The 22,642-nt window shown below is 36.3% G+C and overlaps 1 protein-coding gene across 2 annotated transcripts in view; it reads right to left on the bottom strand.

Moving 5' to 3' along the window:
• Nucleotides 1-22,642, bottom strand: part of LOC106076837 (uncharacterized) — a 217,092-nt gene that overhangs the window by 3,929 nt on the left and 190,521 nt on the right. Inside the window, exons 7-14 of one of the 2 annotated variants that reach the window (XM_056015161.1) lie at nt 19,398-19,571; nt 17,736-17,846; nt 12,794-12,978; nt 11,956-12,147; nt 9,023-9,040; nt 5,231-5,337; nt 3,754-3,952; nt 279-375 (exon numbers count right to left, since the gene is read on the bottom strand). In XM_056015161.1, the coding sequence (XP_055871136.1) occupies nt 279-375; nt 3,754-3,952; nt 5,231-5,337; nt 9,023-9,040; nt 11,956-12,147; nt 12,794-12,978; nt 17,736-17,846; nt 19,398-19,571 (1,083 nt within the window). The remainder of the gene's footprint in view (nt 1-278; nt 376-3,753; nt 3,953-5,230; nt 5,338-9,022; nt 9,041-11,955; nt 12,148-12,793; nt 12,979-17,735; nt 17,847-19,397; nt 19,572-22,642) is intronic. The other variant, XM_056015162.1, reaches the window with a different exon arrangement.

The raw sequence follows: 22,642 nt of genomic DNA, 5'->3' as shown, positions 1-22,642 counted from the left end.
CTACTGAGTACAGATGTTGACTACTGTGAAAAGACCCACCTGTATACTATGTAAAGAAATACTTGTCTCCTGACTAAAGACGCACTTGTATACAGTGTAAAGACGAATCAGTCTACTTTGGTAATATATATTATATACCTGTTTATTAAGTGAATACGTACCGTACCTGTCTATTACGTGAAGACTACCTTTCTATTATATGTAAAGACGTACCTGTCTTTTAAGTGAATACACACATGTCTATTATGTACGCACCTGCCTATTATGTGAATACGTACCTGTCTTTCTACTTTAACAATTCTTGAAGCCAAACAAATTTTTGATTCATAAACATCTTTGCTCTTACTTCCCTGTCGACCCAAAATTTGATCAAGTCTGAGGAGGAGAACAGTTACATTACTTTACAGCAGCTACATTCAGTTCCTAGATCTAATCACTTTACAGCAGCTACATTCAGTTCCTGGATCTAATCACTTATCAACAGCTACATTCAGCTCCTGGATCTAATCACTTATCAACAGCTACATTCAGTTCCTGGATCTAATCACTTATCAACAGCTACATTCAGCTCCTGGATGAAATCACTTATCAACAGCTACATTCAGTTTCTGGATCAAATCACTTATCGAGCACTACATTCAGTACCTGGATTAAATCACTTATCAACAGCTACATTCAGTACCTGGATTAAATCACTTATCAACAGCTACATCCAGTTCCTGGACCAAATCACCTATCAACAGCTACATTCAGTTCCTGGATTAAATCACCTATCAACAGCTACATTCAGTTCCTGGATTAAATCACCTATCAACAGCTACATTCAGTTCCTGGATTAAATCACCTATCAACAGCTACATTCAGTTCCTGGATTAAATCACTTATCAACAGCTACATTCAGTTCCTGGATTAAATCACTTATCAACAGCTACATTCAGTACCTGGATTAAATCACTTATCAACAGCTACATTCAGTACCTGGATTAAATCACCTATCAACAGCTACATTCAGTACCTGGATTAAATCACTTATCAACAGCTACATTCAGTACCTGGATTAAATCACTTATCAACAGCTACATTCAGTTCCTGGATTAAATCACCTATCAACAGCTACATCCAGTTCCTGGATTAAATCACCTATCAACAGCTACATTCAGTTCCTGGATTAAATCACCTATCAACAGCTACATTCAGTTCCTGGATTAAATCACTTATCAACAGCTACATTCAGTACCTGGATTAAATCACTTATCAACAGCTACATTCAGTACCTGGATTAAATCACTTATCAACAGCTACATTCAGTACCTGGACCAAATCACCTATCAACAGCTACATTCAGTTCCTGGATTAAATCACATATCAACAGCTACATTCAGTTCCTGGATTAAATCACTTATCAACAGCTACATTCAGTACCTGGATTAAATCACTTATCAACAGCTACATTCAGTACCTGGATTAAATCACCTATCAACAGCTACATTCAGTTCCTGGATTAAATCACCTATCAACAGCTACATCCAGTTCCTGGATTAAATCACTTATCAACAGCTACATTCAGTTTCTGGATCAAATCACTTATCGAGCACTACATTCAGTACCTGGATTAAATCACTTATCAACAGCTACATTCAGTACCTGGATTAAATCACTTATTAACAGCTACATCCAGTTCCTGGACCAAATCACCTATCAACAGCTACATTCAGTTCCTGGATTAAATCACCTATCAACAGCTACATTCAGTTCCTGGATTAAATCACCTATCAACAGCTACATTCAGTTCCTGGATTAAATCACCTATCAACAGCTACATTCAGTTCCTGGATTAAATCACCTATCAACAGCTACATTCAGTTCCTGGATTAAATCACTTATCAACAGCTACATTCAGTTCCTGGATTAAATCACTTATCAACAGCTACATTCAGTACCTGGATTAAATCACTTATCAACAGCTACATTCAGTACCTGGATTAAATCACCTATCAACAGCTACATTCAGTTCCTGGATTAAATCACCTATCAACAGCTACATCAAGTTCCTGGATTAAATCACCTATCAACAGCTACATTCAGTTCCTGGATTAAATCACCTATCAACAGCTACATCCAGTTCCTGGATTAAATCACCTATCAACAGCTACATTCAGTTCCTGGATTAAATCACCTATCAACAGCTACATTCAGTTCCTGGATTAAATCACTTATCAACAGCTACATTCAGTTCCTGGATTAAATCACCTATCAACAGCTACATTCAGTTCCTGGATTAAATCACCTATCAACAGCTACATTCAGTTCCTGGATTAAATCACCTATCAACAGCTACATCCAGTTCCTGGATTAAATCACCTATCAACAGCTACATTCAGTTCCTGGATTAAATCACCTATCAACAGCTACATTCAGTTCCTGGATTAAATCACCTATCAACAGCTACATTCAGTTCCTGGATTAAATCACCTATCAACAGCTACATCCAGTTCCTGGATTAAATCACCTATCAACAGCTACATTCAGTTCCTGGATTAAATCACCTATCAACAGCTACATTCAGTTCCTGGAATAAATCACTTATCAACAGCTACATTCAGTACCTGGATTAAATCACCTATCAACAGCTACATCCAGTTCCTGGATTAAATCACCTATCAACAGCTACATCCAGTTCTTGGATTAAATCACCTATCAACAGCTACATTCAGTTCCTGGATTAAATCACTTATCAACAGCTACATTCAGTACCTGGATTAAATCACCTATCAACAGCTACATTCAGTTCCTGGATTAAATCACTTATCAACAGCTACATTCAGTTTCTGGATCAAATCACTTATCGAGCACTACATTCAGTACCTGGATTAAATCACTTATCAACAGCTACATTCAGTACCTGGATTAAATCACTTATCAACAGCTACATCCAGTTCCTGGACCAAATCACCTATCAACAGCTACATTCAGTTCCTGGATTAAATCACCTATCAACAGCTACATTCAGTTCTTGGATTAAATCACCTATCAACAGCTACATTCAGTTCCTGGATTAAATCACCTATCAACAGCTACATTCAGTTCCTGGATTAAATCACTTATCAACAGCTACATTCAGTTCCTGGATTAAATCACTTATCAACAGCTACATTCAGTACCTGGATTAAATCACTTATCAACAGCTACATTCAGTACCTGGATTAAATCACCTATCAACAGCTACATTCAGTTCCTGGATTAAATCACCTATCAACAGCTACATCCAGTTCCTGGACCAAATCACTAGTTAAATGCTGCATTCATAACCTTAATAAAATCACAACAGCTACATTCAGCAGCTACTTAGAGTCTGAATCAAATCACTCTTAAAATGTTAATTTTTAAATGTTAAAAGTACACTTATAAAATGTTAAGAAGTACACCTATAAACTGTTAAGAAGTACACTTATAAAATGTTAAAAGTACACTTATAAAATGTTAAGAAGTACACTTATAAAATGTTAAGAAGTACACTTATAAAATGTTAAGAAGTACACTTATAAAATGTTAAGAAGTACACTTATAAAATGTTAAGAAGTACACTTATAAAATGTTAAGAAGTACACTTATAAAATGTTAAGAAGTACACTTATAAAATGTTAAGAAGTACACTTATAAAATGTTAAGAAGTACACTTATAAAATGTTACGAAAAAGTTGACTTTCGATGCCTTGAAATAGTTAACTATTTGTTGTCTACTTATTCTCTCACCTTCCCTGTAGGTTCTTAATTCTGCCCAGCATATCCACGTGACCAGCAGAGTACTGCTCTATGACATCCTTGACGTCATAGGGCCTCAACGCCTCTCGGAACTTTCTCCGGGCCACAAAATAGCGGATTTTCCGGATGGCCCTGATGGCTTTTTTATGTTGCTCCGTCAGCTGGGTCAGTCGTGGGGACAAGTCTTCTTCTGTGGACACACCGCAGAGTTAGATCTAGTACAAAACAAACACCATAAAGCATTGCTGCCTAAACTACGACCCGCGGTACATAACCGGCCCCTGATACCGTATTTCTGCTCATAGTCCATAATAATGCCGCATAGGAATGGAATAATTGGACCGAACGATTCCTCACATTGACTGCTGAGTTTTTAGTGAAATAGTCTTGTGGGAAAAGAGAAAATTATATTTGTCATCCTTTTATAGCAAAAAGTCTATTTTGTTTCATTTTTGTTCTGTTCTTAATGTTGAGAGAAAAAACACAAACAAAATTAAAAACACACCAAAAAAAAGCACCAAAAAATATAATGTTTATAAAAGGGAAAGCACGACACAATCAATACTGCAATATTTATCTCTCCCCCCCCCCCTTTTTTCTCTATAAAAAGTCAATTAATGGATTAACTTATTGATTAAATAATTGGTTAGGTTTTTTTTTTTTTTTATTAATTCATGTATTATCTTAGACGTTAAATAAAGGTAAAAAAAAATGTAAAAATAAATTGAGGTCTGTTCAGGTCAAAAAGTCTTTTACAAGATGTTTAATACTGGCAACAGCAGGTGTAGACATTAAATGTAGACATTGTACTATTTTTTTTTAATGAATGAAGGATCTATTCAAATGAAGGATTGTGCCGGTTAGGCTTAATCAGGGAGGCAGCAAATGAAACAGATTTAACTTACAAAAAAATATAAAATGATAGTTTGACAACATATCAGTTGAGAAGTTAAATTCTTCAAAAGCTGTCTGATCAGCAGATACTTAAGATCTTTGTGCATCTCAGGTATTTGACTAAATGTTGACATTCCTAAGATTTTTAAGGTTCCTTCTGATACAGAACTACATATTTAAATTTTCTGATCTTAATTTATCCCAGATAAATAACTAGATCTAGATCTTTGAATCTTAAAAGATAAAAAAATGTCCCTTCAGATATAGGACTAAATATTAAAACTCCCTTTTTGTTAATCATATATAGGACTAATTCTTTAAAACCCCAAACATGTTTAGGTCCCTTTAGATTCCCAATGTATCTCAAATATAGTCTCGCAAACATGCTGAGGTCGCTTCAGATTTTATAACCATTATCATCCCAAGGGATTAAATATTTGTTGAATTTCCCAATGTTAATATATCACAGAATAGTTATTTGACACATACTGTGACAGCTGTGTACAAATAAAGATTTAAACTTTCTAATCATTTAGTACTAGAACTAAGGGAGATAACTAGTTTCTTAAGATACCTTCAGATTCCTTTCCAATCGAAGATACCGAGTTCTCCTTCTTGAATGGCAACATGTCCAGCTGTAGCTTATGTTCTGTCAGTCCAGTGGCCAAACTCAAATGACTCCTAAATGTTGGTTTGGAAGAATACAAAACGAAGAGTTCAATAAATGCATTTAGTTTGTACAAAACATAGAAGGGAATGTTTAATGAACAGTTTCAACAGTGACAAGAATACGAACACTTTTTTCTATTCTTTTATCTGCTTATCATAGACATAAATAAATATAGACTGGCCGATTAAAGAGTTGTATGAAACGAAAATGTGTGACTTGCAATTTTGTGTACTTTATTATACAGCATTTATGAGCAGTATAAAAGTTAATGCATTCATATCTATTCCATTCATAACCTTTATAAGTATTACATTATTTTCACTAGTGTTTTTTTTTAATCTCTAAGAATGAAGATCATGCAATTTTTCATAATTCGGAAATCCGAATACAATAGATATACATGTTTTCAAGTTACATGAAGTTACTTCCTTCGGCCAGTCTATATTTATTTATGTCTATGCTGCTTATGAAGAGGGAGATAACGCAAAAAAAATAAGCATTAATTTGAAATTTAGATTTATGAATGAAATGGAACAAATATAAAAGCAATACATTGAGCTCTCATTTTATGGAAGAGAAAATAGTTCAGTACTTGTTTTACGTTTAACAGGACACGCTTTTACAGCAGGACATTTGAACTGTAAGGAGGTTGGAATGAGAATATTATCTTTTTATACTCTTCGTCAGCTCCTTATAATGATATATATATCCCATTACTTGGATATGATGAATTATGTAATGTGTGTAATATTAGGATGAAGACAATAATATTTAATATAATGTCAATATCTTTTTCTTAAATTAACCCCGTTTATGTTGTTTAATAAAATAATTAGTATAAACACTTCTAGTAATTTTAAATTTACAAATCTTTAGCCACTACTAAGATGCATATAATAGAATAATTGAGCCCTTCTATACCAATTTAATTTTTTTTATAGTTGTTAGCAATAATAAGAGATTGATCATTAGATCTTAATAGTTCCTAGATTATATAATTCACTTTAAACAGATTTAGCTTCAAGTACACAATAAAGTTAAAAGTAAACAAAATATTTTGACTTGAATGGTAAACTTTTGACTACATGTGTCTACTACATGTCGATAAGAAAAATTGTTATATTAATAATTATGATTATACACGTAATATTTTAGTACTACAGTTAGACACATATAGATATCAATAGATGACGATGCATTGCGTTTGTCTAAAGAAGTCCAGATCTAGACTACACAGAGTTAAACTTCTACTTAAAGTGCTGAGATATATGCAGCAGATCAAAGACATTCAGAAGAGACACTGTCTAAGAGAGACAAGCGAAAGAACTCCATGCGAGTACAACAGAACACACACATCTTCAAAGTCAGAACACAAATCTACAATTTTAGAACACACAACTATAAGATCTAGACCCAGTGGATGTGGTATTTGTTTTGGACATTGCTTAATTTAAATATTTCCTTTTTCTAAATACGAAATACGCTTTGAAAATCCTATTCAGATATATTTTGTATATAGGAAACAAAATATTCATATTTTACGTGTCATACCGGTATTTAAGTTTTGTAACAATTCTATTTAATATTAGAAAAATGGATAGTACTGATGGTGTATTCACTTTGCATAATCAAATACAATGCAATCAATAGTTCTTGCATTACATAAATGAACTAGAGGACTTCAAATTTATTTTTTTTGAAAGACAATAATTAATGAAGTTATCTTCTGAAATTATACTGAAATATGAATATTAAACATTTGTAAAATTAACATCAGGATTGGAAAGATTCAAGTCATACTGTGATGCCTCGTGGTAAAAGTACCCTACAGATGCTGGATACTTGTCCGCAAAATACCGATAAAGATGAGTGTGTGTGTGTGTGCAAGGCCAGATTTAAGGCAGTAGGCCTACTTACAGTGCTACCGTCTCATCCTACCAAAACTAAAAACAAATCTAACAACTTTTGAAAAATATGTCTACTAAATATCAAAAGAAAGGTAAATTACATAAAATGTTTTACATGTTTTACATGTTTCGTGTGTTGCTACTTGCTCCACAAATGAAAATAATCTACTTCCAAGTCCAAACCTCTCACAGGACGACGGGGGATGGCAGCGGTCAGAGTAATTAACCCTGGACCATCGATACAGTCAAAAGACAGTCCAGCGCCTTAGCATTGAATAAGAATATTTTTATTTTAAGTCCTAAAAAGAGTGTAAGCCAGCCCCCCCTCCCCTTTCCGAAAAAAAAATCCTGCCAAAGGCTTCCACTTCTTTAAATTCGGCCTGTGCGTGTGTGTGTGACTGTATCTTTAAACACGAGATTATTTGGTTTTCTCGTGCTAGGCTATGTGACGTCACACTCCCGTGCTTTGATCTCTTGTAAATATTTAGTCTACTTTCACGAGTTTCCATTTTACTATTCAAACATAATAGGAAGAGCACAAGAATTTAGAAAAGACATGTGAAAATAAAACTAAATACTTTCTTTGTAAAAATGTAATGTGAAAGCCAATTAGCTGCTTAGACATCTAATGACAGGGCTTAAAACTACCAAATGTATTTTTTTCTTTATATATTCACACGATTCGTGAAAGAATTAGATCAAACTATCATCAAACTAGTTTTTTTTTATTTTCAAACTAACAGCGGGACCATTTGGGGGGGGGGGGGGAGGCTTCTCTGAGTTTGTGTGAAAACATAAACTCTCTTTGCAATCTTGTTTTTATTTACATGTCGCGATGTTCGTTATATTAATTCACAATGCAACAGATCAGCTCTACCGACAAACAAACAGTGACATTCAAGACGACGGAAGCAACATTCCAGATGTATTAATGTACCAACACTAAGGCACTTCTGAACACACATAAGTACACGTATAATACATGATCTCACACACATCACGCCCGCACAAACAAAATGCACTACCCTCCTCCCCTCTCTCACACGTGACTATGTGAGTACAACATCGCCAGCTATTTGTACACAGACTTAAAGTTACAACAGAGTATAGAGTTACTGTTGAGAGTATATGCCTAGATGTAAACTATTCTACAAGTTACACTAGATATAGATATATAATATGTAAGTAACTTGGTACAAATCTAGAAGAAATTTAGCCAGGCTCCAACTCATCGTCGAGACACCACGAGGAAGACACGAAGTCTTCACAGGTTTCAGACTGAAAGACCCAAGTGTCAATAAAATATCTTTTCCCCATGTTTTGTTTTTTAAAATTAAATGTATAATAATTTACCCATTTTCTTTAATGCGTAAATAAAAAGAATAATTCCTACGTTTTCTGCTTTTGATAATTGAAACCAACTTTTACATACTGTCGTTTCCACATTTGACAAAAAAAAAATGTGTCCGAATGTATTAGAAACACTAAAGATCTACATGTGTATTTAGACTAAACGAAGGCCTACCCCTTTATGTTTACCTTCATAAATGTGTGTTTCCAAGAATGGAATTAACAATTTTTTTTTTTGGCATCAGTATTTTTATAAAATTGGCTGACCATTTCGCGATTCTCTAGCATAGGTTTTTGCGGGCATGTGGGATTGACTCAACGATGTGAAGGAGCCGTCCTACAACTAGCGTTGTACATGATAATAGACTACAAGAGAGAGTCAATCCAATCCAAGCTACTGTAACAGTTAGTAGAAAACGTTCTCAGTCTCAAGACTTACCAGGTGCGATTCACCAAGCTAGGTAAACAAAGTAGGTCAGGTGTGTTAGACACCGGGTAAACAGAACAATGGAATTAGCACATAATTCTACACACTCACTCACATTGACATGATCAGGTGCTACAATCAGGTAATAGAACTATGGAACTGAGACTCACACACATTAAGATGGTCAGGTGCTAGACATTCAATAGATCAATAGAATTCTAACACCCACACATTAGGATAGTCAAGTGCTAGACACCAGGTATTAAATAAATAGAACTAAAACACCCACACATTAAGATGGTTAGGTGCTAGACATCAGGTAATAGATCAATAGAACAATAACACCCACACATTAAGATGGTTAGGTGCTAGACATCAGGTAATAGATCAATAGAACAATAACACCCACACATTAAGATGGTCAAGTGCTAGACACCAGGTATTAAATAAATGGAACTATAGCACACACACAATGAGATGGTCAGGTGCTAGACACCAGGTAATATATAACAGAACTAAAACACACACACATTGAGATGGTCAGGTGCTAGACACCAGGTAATATATAACAGAACTAAAACACACACACATTGAGATGGTCAGGTGCTAGACACCAGGTAATATATGACAGAACTAAAACACACACACATTGAGATGGTCAGGTGCTAGACACCAGGTAATATATGACAGAACTAAAACACACACACATTGAGATGGTCAGGTGCTAGACACCAGGTAATATATGACAGAACTAAAACACACACACATTGAGATGGTCAGGTGCTAGACACCAGGTAATATATGACAGAACTAAAACACACACACATTGAGATGGTCAGGTGCTAGACACCAGGTAATATATGACAGAACTAAAACACACACACATTGAGATGGTCAGGTGCTAGACACCAGGTAATATATGACAGAACTAAAACACACACACATTGAGATGGTCAGGTGCTAGACACCAGGTAATATATAACAGAACTAAAACATACACACATTGAGATGGTCAGGTGCTAGACACCAGGTAATATATAACAGAACTATAACATACACACATTGAGATGGTCAGGTGCTAGACACCAGGTAATATATAACAGAACTATAACATACACACATTGAGATGGTCAGGTGCTAGACACCAGGTAAAAGAATACTGGAACTATCACTCACACACATATACACGTCATTGCACATGACAATTCTGTTGAATAAATATTACACGTAGCTAAATAGAACAGAAAGTGGCGAATGGCTGCCAATTCACCACGCTTTCACCACGACTTCACTAGGAATTCACCCTGACTTCTTAGTTCCTTGGTTAATAAATCAACACTCAAGTCAGAGATGTTTATGTTTTGAGAAGTTCGACAAACAAAAGGGGGGGGGGGGTAGAAGGTCTCACGTCTTACATTAAATACAGGTGGTGATACGAGTGTGTTAGGCGTGAAGGGAAAGGGTTCGATGCCCTAACATTTTATTTTCATTAAGCCAGATACTCCCCCTCTCCCCATATAACGTTTAAGATCAAGTTAAACATGGAGAAATAATTTATGTTGACATCAGAGAATCAGCAGAATCTCAGAATCTCAGAATCAAAAATGAAAAAAAAAATGTTATGTCAAATAAATCTGCATGTCAGTGACAGAAAACAGATCGACGAGCTTAACGGCTAGGGTTTCAAAGTAATCACATTGTCCGGACGCTGGTGTTTGCGTTACGTGCTCAGAGGAAACTGTTTCCACATTGACAGAACATACTATTGAGGGGACATTCACACTGCTGGGAAAACACAGGAGTTGTTTTTTTTTTTTTTTCGGAAACATTTCGTTACTCTTGACAAGCTGCTACTGACATGATAGGCCTACAATGATCTGTGCGAGAAATTAATTCAGTGTGAATGCAGCCTAACGCCTGTCAATCAAGAATCTCATATAGCGAGCTTCACCCAATTTCATCTTCCTTCTCCCATGGAGCCGATGCGTGAGTTCTTAAACAGGAATGACGGGGGAGGGGGTAGTTAGGTGTCAAAATGAAACGATTTATGGATTTTTTTTAGCCGAAAGTAAAGGCAGGAGAGACAAGCTGTAATATAATATATAGGAGCATTATCCTTGATCCAAAAAGTTTCCGAAAACCGGTGAAGCGATGCCTAGAACAGAAATATGGTTTACTAAATTAGCATACAATTTTATTTTTATTACTTGTCATTATTTTTTGTTTGTTTAGTTGAAGGTTAAACATCTTCGTTGGTTTTAGAGACGAAGATTTGAAACAATTAAAGTTACAAGGCTAATAAAAAGTCAAATAATTCTTTACTATAATTTCTAATCGCATGTCTGTAACATATGGCATATGTCTCAAAAAATTATGCACTACGATATTGTCAAAGTGAATGCTAATACTATACTAACATTTTCTAACCGCTGAAATAACATTACCCGAGATTCGAAAGGCCCTATGAAAAAAAAAGGTTGCGTGGCCATAGGCCTGGGTGAGATAAGTCACCAATGATGTCTGAAAAAATGAAGCATAAGATCGATGGCGCTAGACAGTGGCGTGGTACTGACCTAATACTCTTTCTTGGCTTTATAGAAGTAAAAACGCCAAGTCGCATTCCACATCTACATATGACGTAGAAATCTGAAGCTATCGCAATCCCCTGTATATGTGACCCCTCTTGCACTAATGTTAAAAGTTTGTTTCATAATATAGATTTTGTAGGTTTGAATAAACAAAAAAGTTAAAGATTTAAGGCCAAATACTTTAAATTCACTTGAACTGAGTAAAACGAAAAGACAGTGACACCTCTGACTTCAGTGCTGTGTGCTTTCTAGTTACACAGAATGTCTGTAACTTTACACACCGAGACTGCTTCATCTGTTTTCTCATCGACCATCATCCCTTTACTTAAAAGAGCCGCCCCTGTTCCCTGTCAATACCTGTCTAAGACATTGGGGACCTCCTCGTCAGAAGTGGAGATGGCTGTCCGTCTAGCGTGGTGCCTGGTGGTCATCGGCGACTGGGCTTGACCGTTGCTGTGACTCGTGTTGCTGCTGATTGTGCAGCTGCGGTCACGTCTCCGGGTCGAGAAGCGGCTAACGAACGACGTGTTGTTTTTGAATGACCTCTCGCTGGACGTGAAGAAACAAAAACAATAAAACAAATATAGACTAACGATACTAAATCTGTACGATTACAAATATTTTGATCAATTGTTTTTTATTTAGCGCAAGTTTATGCTTTTAGCTTTCTCAATACGCTATGATCTTATCACTTGTCTGGACCAGTTGGAAAGGACTGAGGGGGGGGGGAAGAAGGGTGTATCTGGGTACTTGGTTTTTAAATGCATTTATATAAATAAAAAAAGATAAACAACCTGAATTCAAACTCAAGGGCTCTAGCCTGCTCAAGCTGATACTCTAACCATTATGCCGGGGAAGTGCTAATGAAAGTAGAAGGTTTAATAGTAATCTATATCCTTACGATGGGCATTAACTCATTAACTAAAGGGAGCTCACTGCAACCAGGTACTCAAAAAAAAAGGGGCGGATAAAAGGGCAGGGCACGAGCCTCAGACCATCGAGACGACAGTCCAGAGCGCGTGCAGCGTTTGCATTTGCCACAGCAAAAATTTTACCCTTTGCGTAGACCAACAAAGAGGGAACCTGTAAACAAAGTTGAACATCACAGTGCTTCAAGTTCTAGGCTCCCACAACGCCTCAATCAACATCTACATCTCTAAAAGGCTGACGTGTAATGCCATGGCTTGCTACTTACGAGGGTGGGCTGGGGCATGGTATCATGTGGCGTTTCCATGTCGCTGTTGATATGGAGTGCTCATCAGCGGCGTAGCATCGCCACAGACACTGGATGAGGTTGGCTGCTGGAACACGCCTCCTGTTCAAGTGTTTCTGCCTCTGCTGCTGCTGAACCTTCAGAGCGAATCCGGAACCTAATATACCCTGTAATGAAAGACAAATTTGCTTTGTTTGATGATCACGTGTGGAGACAGTGACGTAAGGTTCGAGAAACAAATTAAAAGTGTTGAAAGTAGGTCAAACCGAAACCAAATGTTATAGTAAGCCTGAATACTGACCTGCGTCGTCGCAAATTGTAGGCAGTTTAGACCAATAGCTCGTTACCACGTCACTAGTCTTGACGTAACTGCCCTCAGGTTGCGACGTCGCAGGTCAGTGTTAGGCCTTATATAACGATTGGTCTCGGTCAAACACGCTCATTGACAATAGAAGACAGAAGAATTCCAAGTCTATAGAATTAGTGTTTGCTGAAGCAAAACGATACGTCAGACATTTATCAGAAAGAACACATTACTTTAGACATGTACCAGAAAGAACACATTACTTCAGACATGTACCAGAAAGAACACATTACTTCAGACATGTATCAGAAAGAACACATTACTTCAGACATGTACCAGAAAGAACACATTACTTCAGACATGTACCAGAAAGAACAATTTACTTCAGACATGTACCAGAAAGAACACATTACTTCAGACATGTACCAGAAAGAACACATTACTTCAGACATGTACCAGAAAGAACATATTACTTCAGACATGTACCAGAAAGAACACATTACTTCAGACATGTACCAATACGAACATATTACTTCAGACATGTACCAGAAAGAACACATTACTTCAGACATGTATCAGAAAGAACACATTACTTCAGACATGCATCAGAAAGAACATACACCAGATATGTAGGCCTACCCGATTTAAATAATCCATTGACTGTATGGATCTGTGTATGTCTTCAAAAGGTATAGTCCAGCAATTTAAAATTATAATAGTTTTAAAATATTTTTCATCTTACAATTTTCTATACAATCGATGAACTTAGAAATGCGGTTTAATCTGTCAGAATCTGAGAGAGAAAATGGCTTCGAGATTGGTTTAGATCTTATTTATTAAAAATGTTGTACACTAGACTGTCTCTCTCTCTCTCTCTCTCTCTCTCTCTCGCACACACACACACACACTTTCATTCACACTGTGTCACAACCTGTGCTACACACACAAATTCTCTGAAACACACTGACAAACAACCCATCCCCTCTTCTCTCCCCCCACCTTTTTTTTTTCTTCAGTATGTTCTATGTCTATATATTAAATTTCCTCCTAACGACAACTTATCACTAAGTTTAATATTGAGCTGTCTAGAATGCACTCTGTTGGATTCAGAATCTGACATTTGAATTAAGTTTCTCATTTCAATATTCACTCACATTTCTTCTTAAAACTTTTCTCCACATCCCAATATTTACACGAGAGATCTTTTATCAATACATTTCTTTTTTTTTTGTTTTTATACAATATGGCAAGACATTCTCTGTTCCCTTGTCTAAGGTGCTATTTAATATTGGCAATGTCATTGTATGAACCAGGCTCAACATTATTGAGAATTGCAAGTCTTTGGGCATTCCGTCTTCATGTAACTCTGCTTCGATGTGAGGCAATAACAAAGCATTGACTTGGAGTCCCACGATTAAGGCCCCCTTTGAATTCTCACTTCCCTTTGCCTTAAGGATGATGACAGCATTTCACGTGACTATATAGTGTATTGGCGTTACTCACCGGCTACGCCCGTTGATTTGTTCCCACGCTTTTTAATGCTAATTATGGCCCCAACATCCTGTTCTTTTTTCTTTCTTAAATTTCATTCTATGGGCCACAATTTAACATACTTTTGGCCTGTAAATTATTGTATCTGTTAGAATCAAATGAAAAAGGCCCGCCCTCTTTCTCTCACCGCCCCCCCCCCCCACTACGCCGAGTCATTTCTCTGACATTAAATTTTGAATTGATTTGGAACGACCAACTCGAATCACACACACACACACACACACACACACGCAGTTTTGACTCGTGAATTCTTATATTACTTTTTACTTATCCTATTCCTCGTGCGCACACATACACCACTTTGGCATATTTCGTCCCTTCTTTATTAGAATGACAACCCCCAAAACCACACACTTTTCATCTTTAGAAATCAAGATCTAGCATCTTTAGTTAGTTATACCCTTTTTTTTTCATTCTCTAATCATAAGGCAAGCAATGTGAGGTATTAGATATCGCAAACATTTCTTTGGGCCACCAGTTTCAGGACAAGAGAGAGGGGAGAGAATGCGTTTTCCGAAGGCCCCCTTTGAATTCTCACTTCCCTTTGCCTCACACTTCATTTATTTTACCGTCGTATCCTTTTAAAAATAAGGAATCAAATTGATTTGTTTTCTACAATGTCTACAAAAGCAAGTTTCGAACCAAGGAGTGCTGTTCCAATTTACGCACAAAAAGAGTTTAAATAGCGCTGAAAATCGGAAAGAAGTTAAATCTTGCACTTTTCGATATGTCGCTTAAAAAACATAGGGTCGAAATTGCAAATAAAAAGCTGCTTCTGGTTAAATTTAACCGATACAGTTTCTATCATGATACAAATCAATCATGTAACAACATCCAGAGTATGATGTTTGCATACAATCATTCAAATTGCCAGACCAACAATGGTTATAGTTTGGAGTCAATCAAATTAAAAGCACAGTTTGTATGCTATGCTGTGGGATTGATTCAAAGAGCAGCAAGTCGCTGAGTACAATCAATTACTCAGTCTTCAATGTACACTTTCAGAATATCATGAACACTTTCAGAATATCATGTACACTTTCAGAATATCATGTACACTTTCAGAATATCATGTACACTTTCAGAATATCATGTACACTTTCAGAATATCATGTACACTTTCAGAATATCATGTACACTTTCAGAATATCATGTACACTTTCAGAATATCATGTACACGCCTCCAACTAGTTCAAATCAGTTTATCATCTTCCTTTAGAGCACAACATTGTTTCTCAGACTGCACAATTCAAATCAAATATTGTTCACTTTTTGTGTGTGTGTGTATTCATTCTAGCATCTGTTTAAAATTTCAGACAAGGTTTTGAATTTCGAAAGAGATTTTGGAATTTCAATGTCTGAGACAGGGCAAAACACGTGAAGCTGATTGCATTTTTTTTTAAAATTTTGTTTAAATGAGATTTTATTTTGTTGGTTTTCCTAATTCAAATGAAAGCAAAAATAAAAGTTGTTTTTAAATTGTCTTCATTATATTTCGAAAAACACATTGAGCTTATAAATGTAACAAACTTCACTAACTATTTACGAACATATGAAATATGTGTATTGGTATTACTGAACAAAGAAAAAGATTAGAAACTAGCTGATACCCCGGCTAATCTATGGTTTGAGTAGTTGGTAAATATGTTAAATGTGCACACCCATCAATTAAACAGCCAGAATCACAATGCTCCCCCCCCCCCACACCACCGACACAATTTTCTAGCTCTCAAGTTCAATGTCCTTTTCTTATTTCTCTTTCATCCTACAAAAGAAGGGCCCGAAACCAAGTATTATAGAGAATGCACAAACACTTCTTAGGCCCTTCTGCATTACAATATTACATACTATTTTTTAATAAAACGACCCTTCCCCTACAACACACTGTTTAGCCCTTGCATAGTCACGTGGAACTGACAGTATTACAATGATAACTCTATTTATAGCTTAGTCCAGTCTATACATAGGTATTTTTATTTTGTCAGTCATAGAGCTAGATCTAGAGAGGCACCTTATTTAGAATAACCCATCTTCAAAAAACCGTATTATGCAGCACAAAAAAAAAATATACACACATAAACACATATTTAAAGGCACTTACATTCATTGGACATTTTTTTTTAGGATATTTAATTTTTAATAGAGGCCTACATGTAGATCTAGATCTCGTGATTCTAGTCGTTTTAAAATTGTACTACACATTTTAATCAAATAAAGTTTTTACATTTCAAGTTGTAGAAATTTTCTCCGCACACACACACACGCTTTCCTACAGATGTAAAAATACATTTGATAATCACAGTGATCTAAGAATAATCCCCCACATTCACTCTGACAATTATCTAAACCTAGAGGAATTAGATTTCAGATCTAGATCGGCCAAGAAATAAAAAAAAAATAGAACAAAAGAAAGTGTTTGTAGTTACTTACAATAAAAGAAATTATAGTTTCGGCTTTCAAAGACATACTTTGTAGAAATTAAGACTAAGAAATCATTTTTTGTAACTATAATAGCTGCGGTTTCGATTAATTCGATCTTGAAAATGGCTTAGTTGTCCTAGACGTAAGTTTAGTAATAATACGTTAACTATTCGTCCATGGAATACGGTTCAACAGACGTGACCTAAGCCCTACAGTAATCGATATGAGCCTAATCCCTGTGATGTGAATTGTGGTTATTATATGAAAATCGTAAAAGTTAATAGGAACGTAGTCCTGGTCGCTACATACAAACATATGCAAATTTGTATTTATACTAAAACATATATACGTTACATACGAACAGAAATACACACAAAGTGTCTGATGTATGACACATGATGTGGGAAGCGTGGTCGAGACGCCAGGTGCGCTTGAACTTGGCTGGGCTTGACTCCCTAGAAGGGGGCTCGAGGTTCGACACCCGACTCGGGCAGAGCTGTGTTTACTGAGCGCCTAAAAGCAGAACAGAAAACCAATTCCTAGATACCCCCTCCCCACCACTGGTCCACTAATGAGATTAGTGAGCATACTATAAGCATGAAAGTAGCGCTGTATAAAAGCTATAATAATTATGTACCCATTACTCACCGCTGGTAGAGCGAAGAAAGAGATCCCTAGGATGGCGGAGAATGCTGCTATTAGTTTGCCTCCCCACGAAGCAGGGACGACATCGCCGTAACCCACTGTGCATAGAGTGACCTGTGGGCAATCGAAACATACATATTAGCCGAAACAAATTACACAAGATTAATTGTTTGTTGTGAAACTTACATGTTATTATTATCCCGGGATAGTAAAAAGTAAAGTTCCCCTTTCGGACCTTGTTGTAAACGTCATCTGTCATTGAACCCCGGATCCCGGTTCGGAAGCAAAGCGCTTTACCGCTCAGCCACCGCGCCTCCTGATCGTCCTTATCCCAGGATATGAACCAGGAACTCTGTAGCGTGTACCGATCTAGCGCAATCATAAATTTTCAGAATCAACATGGATATAAGCGCAAGAAGGGACTAGCAAGTAGTTTAGGTTTCGCCGTTCAGAAAGTAAGCTTGACTTGTACTTGAAGTGTACTTTTTGAGAAACATTGAGATTGTCCTCACTAATACTTTGTTTTCAAATGCTGAGTTCTTTCTATTTTCTCTCTGTTCTTCATGTGTAGGACCAAGAATGACCACAGAAACCTAAGATAGTTACATCGTGACTTCAGCTTGATTATTAATGGGAAGGTGTGTCTTTACAATAAAGCAGAGTCCCCTTTTCAGACCATCCGATCTACAAGGCAGATAATGTAAAGGTCATCTGATTCTATGACCGAGGGCCTTGTGGTCAGCACATTTATTTAACGGTCTTAACTTTCTCTAACTAATGTCTGGTACCCATTACGATTGGGTGGAGGTACCCATTTCATTTGGGTCGACTCAGTGGCACCTTAAAATCCAGAAATTAAAAATACCAGTTAAAACCAAGATTTGAACACGAAAATCCCGGGTTAGGAAGCCAAGCACATTACCACTCAGCCACCAGACCCCTAATCTTTCATACGGCTCAAGCAGTCTTGTGGAAATAGTTCTATGTAAGTGTATTACACTAAGTGCCCGCCAGGTTTTATCAGACAACTATTGCATAAAAGCAACAAAAAAAAATACAACTTTATAATTATTGACTAAATTTTATTACAATGCAGTTGTTGGTTCAAACATATTTTAAAATAAGAATTTTTTGAGTGTGACGAGGAAAGAGTAAAAAGAAATTGAGGAAATTTTTTGGGTTTTGTTTTTAAAAGCTTAGCAAAAAACTGGTTGGGCAGCCAGACTTTCAAAGCCAATCTGGCGCAAGAATTCCACATGATAGATCCTTGTAAAAACTGCAGCGTCTGCCAAAATCCACCCCGATTCTTTCAAATTTTAAGCCTAAAAAATCCTGCTTAAAGCTTTCCACAAAGGAAAGCCCCCGAGCTGGTGTATCAAATAAACACATCACTTGAATGTAACATAATAATTACAAGGTACATCCACAGTGTTAATAGACTTTAGTAGTCTAGTTTATAGCATTTCCGAAATATGAGTAAAGTTGTAAATTAAAATCCAAAGAGTATCATTTAAAAGAACATTTTTAATTGACAAAAGTATTTTAAAACAATCATCGGTGCCCAATTACACCATTACGCCACTTGGATGACCTCTGATTGGTGCACTACACCAGAAAGTGTACTTCCTGGTTGACCTTAGCCAATTTCCTCGTATTGATACCTACCACTCCCCACCAGATGGCGTCAGCAAAGTTACTAAATTTAGGTTTGTATCCGGTACTGTTGTACTGCTTGTTGTTCCCAGAGTCCAGCTTCGGCTCATCTTTCTCTGCCAGGTAGACAAAGTAGGAGGAGAAGACCAGTCCCAGTAGACCAATGTACAGAGTGGTCACTAGCTCCTACGGACAGACAGAAATGTGGAGAACAATAAGAACGTCTGATGGTGAAGGTCTATGGCTATTGTTTCGTATGGTCAGACATGTACAATCAAGGGTCTTCGTCAGCTGACATAATGTCAATCTATCTATCTATCTATCTATCTATCTCTCTATCTATCTATCTATCTATCTATCTATCTATCTATCTATCTATCCATCCATCCATCCATCCATCCATCCAACCATCTATCCATCCATCCATCCATCCACCCATCCATCTATCTATCTATCTATCTATCTATCTATCTATCTATCTATCTATCTATCTATCTATCTATCTATCTATCTATCTATCTATCTATCTATCTATCTATCTATCTATCTATCTATCTATCTATCTATCTATCCATCCATCCATCCATCCAACCATCCATCCATCCATCCATCCATCCATCCACCCACCCACCCATCCATCCATCCATCCATCCATCCATCCATCCATCCATCCATCCATCCATCCATCCATCTATCTATTTATCTATCTATCTATCTATCTATCTATCTATCTATCTATCTATCTATCTATCTATCTATCTATCTATCTATCTATCTATCTATCTATCTATCTATCTATATATATATATATATATATATTTATCTTTATATCCATTCATCTATCTATTTATCCATATATCCATTCATCTATCTAACTATCTATCTATCTATCTATCTATCTATCCATCCATCTATCCAACCATCTATCTATCTATCTATCTATCTATCTATCCATCCATCCATCCACCCACCCACCCACCCACCCATCCATCCATCCATCCATCCATCCATCCATCTATCTATCTATCTATCTATCTATCCTTCTATCTATCTATCTGTCTATCTATCTAGTCCTATATATGCTGTTTAAGAAACTTTTATTTTATTTTGTCCATAACTCAGACTATATTTATATAATTAGAATCCTTTTAAGCTCAATCAAGATAATATTAGCAGACATTTTTGTTTTCTAATAGCAGCATTAGTTCATCGCAATATAAGAGCAAAAAGAAAATGTAATAAGGTAATTTCTGAGGTGATAGAGGGCGTTGTGAATTAAGTTTGTTTTAGAGCAATTGTTGATTTGAGAGTATAATCAGCGCGAGATTTAAATGCCACAAGATGACGTCATCACAAACGGAGCAAGAGGGGAAAAAATGAAATGAAAGAGGTCGGGGACAAACATAAAAAGAGAGATAAAAGAAACATGAAAGAAAAGGAGGGAAAATGGAGGAGGGGGTAGCAATAAAAAACGACAAAAGAATATAAAAATATAAAACATAAAATATACAAACAAAGCTTATTCGAAGTGTAATTGTATCAATTTGTTTGGGTCTGTCACGTAAATCAATTTAGTAATAAATCTGGGACACACAATAAAACTGTGCGATAAGAAATACCAAAAGTGTTGGTTGAGCTCTATTTCATGCTTCTAGTTCTCTTAATACTCTATGATTTTAGAACCCTATCATTTATTTGGTCCAGTTCTGAAACTGGGAGATGGGGGAAAGAAAGGTATATCTGGGTGAATGTTACCGTAATCATTTTTTGAAAGCATTTATAAAATTAAAGAAAAGGGGGAACGCCCTGAATTGGAACTCATGGCTCACACATCCTTAAGTTGACTTACTAACCATCATTGAGGTGAATATGAAAAAAGAAGATTGCATAGTTATCTATTGTTTGTTTCGTACTTACTTCAGAGCGGCGACCTATAAATGGCACTAACTCAACTTATGCCACCACTTCAGTTAAGTACAATTTCTTTCCCTTGTTCGAGATACAAAACAAATTAATTTATTACCAATTGTTAATTAACTAATTGGTTTGTTTTTTTTCTATTGATTCTTGTGTTGACATGTAAAAGAAATAATTGTGTAAAATTTCAGCTTGATCCGCCGAGATTGGGTGTGGGAGAAGTCACGTGTACTATCTTTTGACCAGACAGACAGACACACGGACAGACAGACAAAGTTGATATAGGTTTTGTAAAAAAAGTTAGCTTTGAAAGTTAACAAATCAGATATATTTGTAATTAGGAGATTAAATGAGAGAGAGAGAGAGATAGAGGGAATATAAGGTAAATAGGTAAAAGAGAAAAAACGAAAAGAGAATGAGGGACAGACAGAAGAAACGCGAAATAAAAATAGCGAAAAAAAAAAAAGAGCTAAAGAGATGAGGAGAAAGTCTTAGAGCTATAGGAAGGGAAGGACTTTGAAAGACAAAAACGTGAGTGTATCAGTATTTGTACCCGTTTCTGTTCACATTATTTTCAAGTTTCAACCTATTAGAAGATTGGTTTTTCTTCTTTGGGAGAAAGTCTCAAAATTGATTGCAGTATCGATGATCCGATACAATAGGAGTGGGAGAAGCTAGGCGGTGAGAGCGAGGGGGGCGACGAACAGGGGAATGTCAAAGGATCTTTAGTCACAGCCAAAGTGAAAAGTCTCGGCTTAATAGATAATCATTCCAGAGAGGTCTAAATATAGCCCACAAAATGGCCGACGATCGATGGCATCTTGGACAATATTAGGTCTACTATGGAGAGCTCTGACATGCCGACTTCCACGGGACTTCACAACTGATGCATGCTAACAAAGGAATATTGGTTATATGGAAAACGTGACTCAGAATGACGTGTTACCTTTGCAGGGAGGAATGTAAGACTTAGCAGAGGCGGAGCGAAGAGTGGGCGTCGTGTGCGGCCGCCTTTAAACCCGCACAGGACCAATGTTACAACAGTAAAAACAAAGATAGATTGACACATTTGGAAATCTATAACATAGTTTCATGGCGTCTATTTCTCTCAATATTGCACGTTTTATCTCTCTTTTTCTATATAGAACATTAATTGATTAATTAGTTTGTTAATTTATTTTATTGACTCATGTGTTATCATCGACAATTAATGTATGAGAATTTTCACTTTGACACAAGAATGGGAAACGGGAGAAAAATTGTAAAAGATTCCACGCAAACAGACAGTAGGAGTCAGTTAACATAAGCTTTGTAAAAAAAAAATAACTACCGAATTTCTC

The sequence above is a fragment of the Biomphalaria glabrata genome, chromosome 17 (genome assembly GCF_947242115.1).
Source record: "Biomphalaria glabrata chromosome 17, xgBioGlab47.1, whole genome shotgun sequence".
Lineage (NCBI taxonomy): Eukaryota > Metazoa > Mollusca > Gastropoda > Planorbidae > Biomphalaria > Biomphalaria glabrata.
The sequence above is the reverse complement of the archived record's forward strand: the minus strand, read 5'-3'. Positions and strand labels throughout refer to the sequence as shown.